This window comes from Oncorhynchus gorbuscha, linkage group LG01 (genome assembly GCF_021184085.1).
Source record: "Oncorhynchus gorbuscha isolate QuinsamMale2020 ecotype Even-year linkage group LG01, OgorEven_v1.0, whole genome shotgun sequence".
Taxonomy (NCBI): Eukaryota; Metazoa; Chordata; class Actinopteri; order Salmoniformes; family Salmonidae; genus Oncorhynchus; species Oncorhynchus gorbuscha.
In genome coordinates this window covers 25,288,724-25,300,028 of record NC_060173.1, presented here as the reverse complement: position 1 = coordinate 25,300,028, position 11,305 = coordinate 25,288,724, and the positions used below count along the sequence as shown (strand labels likewise).

The following is an 11,305-nucleotide window of genomic DNA, read 5'->3' as shown; positions in this document are numbered from 1 at the left end:
AAGACGTTTGTTGCCATTACAAACCATGTTACCCCCCTTGGGTTGTGCCGTGGCGGAGATCTTTGTGGGCTATACTCAGCCTTGTCTCAGGATGGTTGAGGATATCCCTCTAGTGGTGTGGGGGCTGTGCTTTGTCTAAGTGGGTGGGGTTATATCCTTCCTGTTTGGCCCTGTCCAGGGGTGTCCTCGGATGGGGCCACAGTGTCTCCTGACCCCTCCTGTCTCAGCCTCCAGTATTTATGCTGCAGTAGTTTGTGTCGGGGGGCTAGGGTCAGTTTGTTATATCTGGAGTACTTCTCCTGTCCTATTCGGTGTCCTGTGTGAATCTGTGTGCATTCTCTAATTCTCTCCTTCTTTCTTTCTCTCTCTCTCGGAGGACCTGAGCCCTAGGACCGTGCCCCAGGACTACCTGACATGATGACTCCTTGCTGTCCCCAGTCCACCTGGCCATGCTGCTGCTCCAGTTTCAACTGACCTGAGCCCTAGGACCATGCCCCAGGACTACCTGACATGATGACTCCTTGCTGTCCCCAGTCCACCTGGCCATGCTGCTGCTCCAGTTTCAACTGTTCTGCCTTACTATTATTCGACCATGCTGGTCATTTATGAACATTTGAACATCTTGGCCATGTTCTGTTATAATCTCCACCCGGCACAGCCAGAAGAGGACTGGCCACCCCACATATGCTCTCTCTAATTCTCTCTTTCTTTCTCTCTCTCGGAGGACCTGAGCCCTAGGACCGTGCCCCAGGACTACCTGACATGATGACTCCTTGCTGTCCCCAGTCCACCTTACTGTGCTGCTGCTCCAGTTTCAACTGTTCTGCCTTATTATTATTCGACCATGCTGGTCATTTATGAACATTTGAACATCTTGGCCATGTTCTATTATAATCTCCATCCGGCACAGCCAGAAGAGGACTGGCCACCCCACATAGCCTGGTTCCTCTCTAGGTTTCTTCCTAGGTTTTGGCCTTTCTAGGGAGTTTTTCCTAGCCACCGTGCTTCTACACCTGCATTGCTTGCTGTTTGGGGTTTTAGGCTGGGTTTCTGTACAGCACTTTGAGATATCAGCTGATGTACGAAGGGCTATATAAATACATTTGATTTGAAACAGTATACAGCAGCTTTGGCTGTTCAAAACACTAGACAAAAAACACTGATATACCAGAAGGAAGTAGTGTTGACTGGCAGTGAACACACAAATGGGCTACAAAAAAATCTATTTCACACAATTACATTTAATGTATAATTCTTCAGATTGTAAAGTAACAAACATGTTTACATAATGGCATTTTTACTGTAAATGAATAATTACAGCAGAAATGCTCTTACATGCTCTCAATCTTCTTAGTAAAAGCTTTTAACAAATGATCATAATGCAAAACATCATTTTTGATCTTTCTCTGTACAGTATGTATACCTAGAATAACAACAGATTGACTCTTCACCAAATCAGACATCACCAAAGGCTCTCTGGGAAAAGGGAAATAACAGGGTGAACCGAGCAGTCCTCTATGATGTAGCTAGTGTAGCCAGAGGCTTCATGGGATAGATACACAGGTCCTCCAGAGCTACCCCAACCCAGGCACTGAGTCATCAAACCAATGACGTCAATAGGAACTACTGGTTCTATGCAGGTTCATGATAATAAGGCACTAAATAGAAGAAAACGGTCCAAAGCGGGGCTATCTGAACTTGTCCAATAAGAAACACAAATTTTTGTTTTCTGATGCAAAACATTTTGCTACGGTGTGGCCTAATGAGCACGACCCAACTCAGCAGATCATCAGAACGCATCCGGATGAATGGGGGCAACTCCAGACTGGTTAAGAGAGGAGTGTACTGAGAGGTTTAGAAGGGCCAGGGTATTATTGATTTCCATTACTGCTTCTTCCTCTTCTTCTTGGGCTCCTGGCTCTGCTCTGGCTCCTGGGAGGCTATGGTCTAAAGGGAGAGGAGAGACAAAGCAGCACTTACACATGTATCCTCCTCAAAACGCACTTGGATATGTGGTGTCAGACACTGACGAAATGAATTACTTCAGCTCAGACCATTGGGTCTGGGAAAGACACAACAATGATCCATGGAGTTCTAACTTTTGAATGTGGGCGATAGCAGTAGATTTGAGGAATGCGGGAGTATGGACAGGACTAATTAAGCATTAGTGAATTTGGTGTGACAAGTCATGTTGGGGCTGAGTGAATAGGAGACTAAATCAAAAGTTTTAGATCACCGTCATCTATACAGTATGTGTCAGTGGTATGGTTGATGCTCACTTGCTGACTGTTGTCGTGCTCCTGCAGCGCTGCCTCCAGAGTGGCTGCGTTGATGCGGAAATCTCTGGACGTGCTCAGTTTCATGTACTGCATCAGGTTCACCTACACAACAATAACACCCAGACACCTGTTTCTCACTGTAGTTACAATAATGCAGTGCTTTGGTTAGTTCTGGAGATTGGTCTGTTACTGAGAAGCGCCCATACGGCTCTATATCTTCTAATTGTGTCCTCCATTCCAGATCTTGATTTGTCTGGTTACAAGCAGCTACACTCATCAATTCAATGCGAGACAATCTCCCATCCCAAACCACTCCCTTACATACCTTTGATTTCTTGGAGAGGGTGATGAGGTATTTCTCATACTGTTCTATACTGTAGATCAGATTGGGAATGGCCTTGGTCTCACGTAGGAGTTTTGCCTTGAGAATGGGAGAACAGCACACATGGTTTTAGTTAGACCAAGGCTCCGAAGATCAGTTGAAGTGGTTGTAAATAAAAGGTCTAACAGAAACTCTTACTGATGCTGTAGCAGTGGCCTCCCCCTCCTTTTTCTTCTTCTTTTTATCATCTGCACCTCCACCGGCCAGCTCACCACTCTGCAGGAAAACACACATCTCAAAGGTCATAACAACAAAGGCCTCCTAGCTAGAGGACAGTGTCAACAAGAAATGTTTAATTAGCATTTGCACCGGGTGAAAGTCTATCCCTTGCTGAAAAAAACAGGTGCAGACACTTAGTAAATCTGGCCCATACTGTCAAATGTCGAGGACAGAAACAAATGATGCCACCTGCTGGCAGACAATGGCTGATGGGGAGGCTAGATTACGTCAACACGAGGCTATACCTGCACGTAGGTGATGAAGGAGTAGCACTGTGGAGTCAGGTGAGAGCCGGACAGTTTGACCTGGAAATATAGGGGTATTAGAGATTTTAGTGGACACATGCACACCTGGGGCTCATATGACAGGTAAAACAGTAATGTACATTGGGACAATGCTGCAGACTCACCAGCTTCTCCACACGTGCTGGGAGCAGGCCCTGTTGGCCTGAGCACAGTTGGATATACTGCAAAGGAAAAGATAAGTGGGTAATTCATTTTAGAGGGAATATAGTAGGTAGGTATAGGGAAGTCAGACTTACATATTTGACCAGGGTGGTGAGGATGGTGTATGTGGGTATAGTTAATGTTAACTCGAAATGACACAACGACAAGGTTCCAGTTTAACAACGTTTACTAAACCGTATTAGCAAACTACATAGTTTCCATTGCACTCAGGCCAGGTCCATCGACAACGAGACTGCTGCGCAGGCGCACTAATAACAGAGTGATAGTCCCGTAATAACAGAAATATAGGGATACTTAAAACATGAACTTAACAGTTAAGTCAGACTTACATATTTGACCAGGGTGGTGAGCATGGTGGATGTGGGTATAGTTAAGTCACACTTACATATTTGACCAGAGTGGTGAGGATGGTGTATGTACGGCTCAGCTCTCCCAGCAGTGTGTTGGTGCAGACTCCAGATGGCAGGGCGGTCTGGACCAGCTCGTTCAGGGCCGTCAGGAGAGTCCCCAGCTGCAGCGTCAGCGCCTTCTCCACTGGGTCCTGCTGGCCCGCAGCCTGGGTGGCATCACCTGGAAACACACACATGAAGATGAAGGACAAAGATGGTGCATGTGTGTATGTGCAGACAGGACGGGGACGGACAGAAAGACAAACTATGGCAATTACCACATTCACACACAGGTTACACATATCCTCTCCCCTGCTACTCATCCTTCCCAGTTGAGGACTAGTCATGCTGTGTGTGTACCGTACCAGAGCTGAGCCTGTCAGGGACCAATTGGCCTTTCTTCTTGGTGATCAGCCAGTCCACCTCATCCAATACTTTCCCCACCTGAGACAGCACCAGGAGCTGAAAGAAGAGAAATAGGACAAAGGTTAAGTAAGAATTTTGTCCACAAATGTACCGAAATGTCTATTATACAGTGCATTGTGAAAGTATTCAGACCCCTTCACCTTTTCCACGTTGTTACGTTACAGTCTAAATCTAAAATACAATTTTCTTCATCAATCTACACACAATACCCCATAATGACAAAGCAAAAACTTTTTTTTATTTTCTGAAAATGTATTAAAAAAACAGATACCTTATTTACATAAGTATTCAGACCTTTTGCTATGAGACATGAAATTGAGCTTGGGTGCATCCTGTTCCCATTGATCATGCTTGAGAGATGTTTCTACAACTTGATTGGAGTTCACCTTTGTTAAATTCAACTGATTGGACATGATTTGGAAAGGCACACACTTGTCTATAAAAGGTCCCACAGTTGTCAGAGCAAAAAACAAACATGAGGTCAAAGGAATTGTCCGTAGAGGTCCGAGACAGGTTTGTGCTGAGACACAGATCTGGGGAAGGGTATCAAAAAATGTCTACAGCATTGAAGGTCCCCAAGAAAACAGTGACCTCCATCATTCTTAAATGGAAGAAGTTTGAAACCATTAAGACTCTACCTAGCGCTGGCTGCCCGGCCAAACTGAGAAATTGGGGGAGAAGGGCCTTGGTCTGGGGGGTGACCAAGAACCCAAAGTTGCTTCAACAAAGTACTGAGTAAAGGGTCTGAATACTTACGGAAATGTGATATTGCCGTTTATGTTTAATACATTTGCAAAATTTCTAAAAACTTGTTTTTGCGTTGTCGTTATGCAGTATTTTGCGTAGATTTGATGAGGAAAAAAACTATTTAATCAATTTTAGAATAAGGCTGTAACGTAACAAAATGTGGAAAAAGTCAAGGGGTCTGAGTACTTTCTGAATGCACTGTATATAAATATTTACAAATTAGTGAAGGCCATCATATAGTTATTTTGTTAAATACTTTCCCTTATTAACTGAAATCAAACTTTTTCAAATCCATTTTAGCTGTCGCGCTAGGTGTTTGGTCCGAATAGATTCACAAATCATGGGAATTTGTCACGCAATGCAGACCCCCCGAGGGCCCTGTTCCCTCCGTGGCTAAAGCCAGTGTGAGAAACGTGCTAAGGTAAGTCTTGTAGATCTTGAAGGATGGGATAGGTATAATCTGTCTAAAATCCTGCCGAGCATTCCAAAAGCTAAATGGACAATGGACATAACTGTGAAGTTAACACCAAGAATGTACTTTTAGATCTACACGTGCCTAGGGGTAAGGGTCAATTAGGTAGGAAGGGTGAGACACAATAACACTTTGCATTTAAAATGCAGGTAGGTAAGCGCCACTCACTGTTGTCGGCGAGGCGGTCTTCATGTTGACGATGGCAAAGTGAGACTGCTTCTCCACTTCCAAATCCTGTTATTGTATAATTAAACCACAACAGTATGGCTACAGTAAAACAGGATTGGGGTCAATTCCACTTCAATTCAGGAATAAATTGAATTTCAGTTTAATTCCTGAATTAACAGAATTGAAATTGACCCCGGAATTGAAATTGACCCTGCAGTAAGGCTAAAAGAGCGCTGACATTTTCTCTCTGATCATAATGATTTCTTGTTACGGGTCAAATACTGTGACCGTCTGAAGGCTGTTGTCAGTGAGATTGCCTGGTGATACAGTGCGGTCTGTAGCAGTCAGTACCTGGTCGATGTCTCCCAGCTGACTGTGTATGTCTTGACAAAGCTCCCACAACAGACTGACGGGACTCTTGTAGAGCACGTGCAGACTGAAGAGCAGGGAGAGCAGGCCTTTACTGAACGCTATGTCCTCTGGAGGGAGGGAGGAAAAGAAAGCCAGAGAGAGGGAGTGAGTGAGCGAGCGAGCAAAAGATTGAGGGAGGGAGTAAGAGAAATAAAGAGGGAGGGAGTGAATGAGGAAAAGAAAGGAAAGAGACATAACCACTTCCCGTTCTACTAAATGCAGAACTCTTAGCAGCATTAATGCCAAACTGATTCTTAGGAACAAAAGCTCTTGCGTATGTTGTGACAGAATTCAAATGGCTCCATTGTGTCAGTTCAGACCTGTTCAATCTGCAGTGTTTTAAAATCAATTAATTGAATTTTAATCAAAATTGCACTATTGATTTGTGCAATATCTCATGCCATGAGAGTAACATTCTAACTTAATAAGGGTCCCCTAGGAAACTCTGACCAACACTTTCGTTCCTACAACGTCTACTGTACCAGACCTTTTCATTAGTTGTAATGCCAAACAACACCAACCACAGAATCGGGAATACATATTTTATTTCTATGGTTCCAACAATTCAAGGGTTTTAATCTAAATCACAAGTAAGATCACAATCGCAATAGTTGGTAAAAAAGTATTATTTGCCCATATCATGCAAGCCTTGGGCCTAGGGTTCTAAACTGCAACACTTTACCTTGACTGTTGCCATTTACTCACCAAAGCTGGTCTCCTTGCAGATTTTCACTGTCCATGTGATCATTTGAACAAACTGGGAGAGAGGGGAGAGAGTGAGCAGGAGGCCTAGCCCACTCATCCGAGTCCTCACTGGCTCTATGAAGTGCACTTGGGAGGTTGCCTACCTGCTGGGAGGAGGGTTCTAGCTGGCGTGAGAGCACACTCAGGATGTTTACCAGGAGCTGAGCCTCCTTGCTGTTGAAGTCCTCCTCCCCTCCATTCAGCTGGGTAAACAGTGCCCTCTGTGGATGGACAGGGCAACAGCGTTAATTTTGGCACTTTTCTTTTAGATTTAGCCTAGTCTTAATAATTTTTTGCAAATGCCTTTTCATTTTTGTCACATCACATTTTGCATTGCCTCGTTAAAATCACTGACTTCCATGTGCACAAACATACAGTACCAGTCAAAATTTTGGACACCTACTCATTCAAGGTCTTTTTTTATTTTTTCTATTTTCTACATTGTAGAATAATAGTGAAGACATCAAAATTATGAAATAACATGAAATCATGTAGTAACCAAAAAAAGTGTGTAATCAAAATATATGTTATATTTGACATTCTTCAAAGTAGCCACTCTTTGCCTTGATGACAGCTTTGCACAATCTTGGCATTCTCTCAGCTTCACTTGGAATGCTTTTCCAACAGTCTTGATGGAGTTCCCACATAAGCTGAGCACTTGTTGGTGGCTCCAACTTGGCTGGTTTTCCTATACTCTGCGGTCCAACTCATCCCAAACCATCTCAATTGGGTTGAGGTCGGTTGATTGTGGAGGCCAGCTCATCTGATGCAACACTCCATCACTCTCCTTCTTGGTCAAATTGACCGTACACAGCCTGGAGGTGTTGGTTCATTGTCCTGTTGAAAAACAAATGATAGTGCAAACCAGATTGGATGGCGTATCGCTGCAGAATGCTGTGGTAGCCATGCTGGTTAAGTGTGCCTTGAATTCTAAATAAATCAGTGTCACCAGCAAAGCACCCCCACACCATCACACTACCTCCTCTAAGCTTCATTGTGGGAACCACATGCGGAAATCACCCGTTCACCTATTCTGTGTTTCACAAAGACACGGGGGTTGTAACCAAAAATCTCAAATTTGGACTCATCAGAACAAAGGACAGATTTCCACCGGTCTAATGTCCATTGATCGTGTTTCTTGGCCCAAGGAAGTCTCTTCTTCTTATTGGTGTCCTTTAGTAGTGGTTTCTTTGCAGCAGTTTGACTATGAAGGCCTGAATCACACAGTGTCCTCTGAATAGTTGATGTTGAGATTACTTGAACTCCTGTGAAGCATTTATTTGGGCTGCAATTTCAGAGGCTGGTAACTCTAATGGCAGTCCTCATGGCAATCCTCATGAGAGCCAGTTTCAACATTGCGCTTGATGGTTTTTGTGACTGCACTTGAAGAAACTTTGACTAACCTTCTTGTCTTAAAGTAATGAAAGACTGTCGTTTCTCTTTGCTTATTTGAGCTGTTATTGCCATAATATGGACTTGGTCTTTTACCAAATAGGGCTATCTTACATTTACATTTAAGTCATTTAGCAGACGCTCTTATCCAGAGCGACTTATCTTCTGTATACCACCCTTACCTGGTCACAACACAACTGATTGGCTCCAAAAATTAACTTTTAACAAGGCACACCTGTTAATTTAAATGCCTTCCAGGTGACTACTTCTTGAAGCTGGTTGACAGAATGCCAAGAGTTTGCAAAGCTGTTATCAAGGCAAAAGGTGGCTACTTTGTAGAATCTCAAATATAAAATATATTTAGTAGTGAATATTATCCTATAAAGTAGAAAATAGTACAAATAAATAAAAACCCTGGAATTAATAAGTGTGTCCAAACCTTTCACTGGTACTGTACATACTCTTGTCCTACCAACATATTTGTCTGCATTACGTCCTATTCTCTTCCCAACAGCAGAAATATTACAAAAAATATATAGGAACATATAATAGTTATCTGGCCATGTAAATGTCTAATTCCGCCTACATAGATATTGCACATTACATACAAAACAAACAGACACACACACGCCAGAGAGACAGAAGCAAAATCACCAGATGGTGCCACAAAGTATTGTCAAAGTAGTATGAGTTGCACCTCCGTCAGTCGGTCGTGTTATTGCCATTGTAATCAATGTTCCACAGACGCTGCAGACACATTGATGTCCAGAAGTAGAATGGGAGCTAATGACTGTTTCGCCCAGTGATGTAGTCAAGTCACTAAACCAAGTTCGAATCGAGTCCCAAGTCCCCTGTGATCAAGTCAGAGTCCAAGTCCAAGTTCTTTCTGTGCCACGTTCTTGAACTTTGGAGATAGAAATGCCATGAATAGAGCAAACATTATTCCTTATTCATCATGTCTGAGACATGTTTGTTCTACATAGCATACTTCCATCTGAACGTTCCAAAACGTTGGATCCTGCTGAACGCACCCCAAGTTGTTAGCTATAGCTAGCTAATGGAGTAACATGACTGAACAAGTTGTAGCCTAACAAATGGTCAACAGTCCGGTCCACAAGTAGCCTAGTTTTAGAACGGTCCGCGATATGCTTTATGAATATAAAATGCGGCCCACTAATGCACAATAAAAAAAACAACATAGCACCGCTATTATGGGTAATTTATTTTGTGCGTTAATCTCTCAAGCCATTTTCTGGGTAAAAGAGGGAGATTTGGCTACGTAACCTGGCTATGAAATGCCGTGGGGAAAATGGGAGGGTTGAGTGAGACTACAAATGCAAAGACAGCCTACTTTTCTAAACTCAAGGGACAGAAAAACAGAGCTTGACTGTTGTTAACTATTAAACTCAATGCTGCTATTGTTTTTAAATTTCAAAAAGCAGCTTGTGTTTCTTAACCAGGCAAAGGGTAGTGGCTGGTGGTAACTGGTTAGCTGCAGGGAAGCAAGACAGTCACCTGCTCGATGTGTATAATCAGATCTGGAGCGAAGCCTTTCTGCCCACACTCATTGCTTGCGCTCACCAGCTGATGTTGGCTGTGTGTGCGAATCCTTCCCATTGCTGAACAGAACTTTGCTGATCTTGGAATTCCTGACAGGCTGCCCCCCAGGTGGTAAGGGCAGGTGACAACACATCCGCCACGCTGATCCTCAACACGGGGGCCCCTCAGGGGTGTGTGCTCAGTCCCCTCCTGTACTCCCTGTTCACTCATGACTGCATGGCCAAGCACGACTCCAACACCATCATTAAGTTAGCTGATGACAACAGTGGTGGGCCTGATCACCGACAACGACGAGACAGTCTATAGGGAGGAGTTCAGAGACCTGTCAGGAATTATTCTGAGACCTGTGGTGCAAGGACAAAAACCTCTCCCTCGACATGATCAAGACAAAGGAGATGATTGTGGACTACAGGAAAAGGAGGACCGAGCACGCCCCCATTCTCATCGACGAGGCTGTAGTGGAGCAGGTTGAGAGCTTCAAGTTCCTTGGCGTCCACATCACCAACAAACTAACATGGCCCAAGCACACCAAGACATTTGTGAAGAGGGCATGACAAAACCTATTCCCCCTCAGGAGACTGAAAATATTTGGCATGGGTCGTAAAAGGTTTTACAGCTGCACCATGGAAAGCATCCTGACAAGTTACATCACTGCCTGGAGTGGCAATAGCTCAGCCTCTGACCGCAAGGAACTAGAGGGTAGTTTGTTTGGTCCAGTACATAGCTGGGGCCAAGCTTCCTGCCATCCAGGACCTCTATACTAGGTGGTGTCAGAGGAAGGCCCTAACAATTGTCAAAGACTCCAGCCACCCTAGTCATAGACTGTTCTCTCTGCTACCGCACGGCAAGCAGTATCAAAGCACCAAGTCTAGTTCCAAGAGGCTTCTAAACAGCTTCTACCCCTAAGCCATAAGACTCCTGAACATCTAATCAAAAGGCTACCCAGACTATTTGCATTGCCCCCCCCCCACACACACACACACTTTACACTGCTGCTACTCTGTTATTATCTATGCATAGTCACTGAAATAACTCTACCTACATATTACCTCAATTACCGTGACTAACCAGTGCCCCCGCACATTGACTCTGTACTCTTGTATTTTACTGCTGCTCTTTAATTATTTGTTAATTTAATTTATTTTTAGGTATTTTTCTTAAATATGCATTGCTGGTTAAGAGCTTGTGAGTAAGCATTTCACTGTAAAGTCTACAGCTGTTGTATTCGGCGCATGTGACAAATAACATTTGATTTGATTTGAACAGAATGATCTAGAATCTATCCAAGGTCACATCCTGTACACTTTCACACTTCAGTCACACCTGGAACTGGCGAATGTAGAAAGCAGTCTTCTCTGTGACGCTGGCATTCCCTGGCCCGTGATCACTCCCTTCCTCCACAGAGAGATCTGAAAGGAAACCACCACATTATATGTTTTTACAAACTGTTCCGGACAACACATCTGTTATTCACAAAATCATATCTACAGGAACCGACTTTGACGAGGAAGCCATTCACAAGAACTTATTTAATTCATTCAATTGACGGGTGTGAATTAACAGTTCTGTTTGGTAGTTCAAAGTGTGTGGAGTCAAGACTTGGGCTTTAAGGAAACTCCCTGTTCTGAAAGCATTGTGAATGAGAGCTG

General features: G+C 43.7%; 1 protein-coding gene across 4 annotated transcripts in view; it reads right to left on the bottom strand.

Annotated features, from left to right (window-relative positions):
• Window positions 1–1,221: 1,221 nt before the first annotated feature.
• fanci (FA complementation group I) overlaps window positions 1,222–11,305 on the bottom strand; it is a 32,521-nt gene continuing 22,437 nt past the window's right edge. For all 4 annotated transcript variants that reach the window (XM_046348672.1, XM_046348665.1, XM_046348659.1 and 1 more), the window contains 13 exons: window positions 10,980–11,065; window positions 6,809–6,925; window positions 6,666–6,717; window positions 5,901–6,028; window positions 5,550–5,615; window positions 4,102–4,198; window positions 3,733–3,917; window positions 3,290–3,346; window positions 3,126–3,185; window positions 2,800–2,877; window positions 2,605–2,700; window positions 2,280–2,381; window positions 1,222–1,947 (listed from right to left, as the gene is read on the bottom strand). In XM_046348672.1, coding sequence (XP_046204628.1) covers window positions 1,885–1,947; window positions 2,280–2,381; window positions 2,605–2,700; window positions 2,800–2,877; window positions 3,126–3,185; window positions 3,290–3,346; window positions 3,733–3,917; window positions 4,102–4,198; window positions 5,550–5,615; window positions 5,901–6,028; window positions 6,666–6,717; window positions 6,809–6,925; window positions 10,980–11,065 — 1,187 coding nt within the window. In that variant the 3' untranslated portion in view covers window positions 1,222–1,884. The remainder of the gene's footprint in view (window positions 1,948–2,279; window positions 2,382–2,604; window positions 2,701–2,799; window positions 2,878–3,125; window positions 3,186–3,289; window positions 3,347–3,732; window positions 3,918–4,101; window positions 4,199–5,549; window positions 5,616–5,900; window positions 6,029–6,665; window positions 6,718–6,808; window positions 6,926–10,979; window positions 11,066–11,305) is intronic.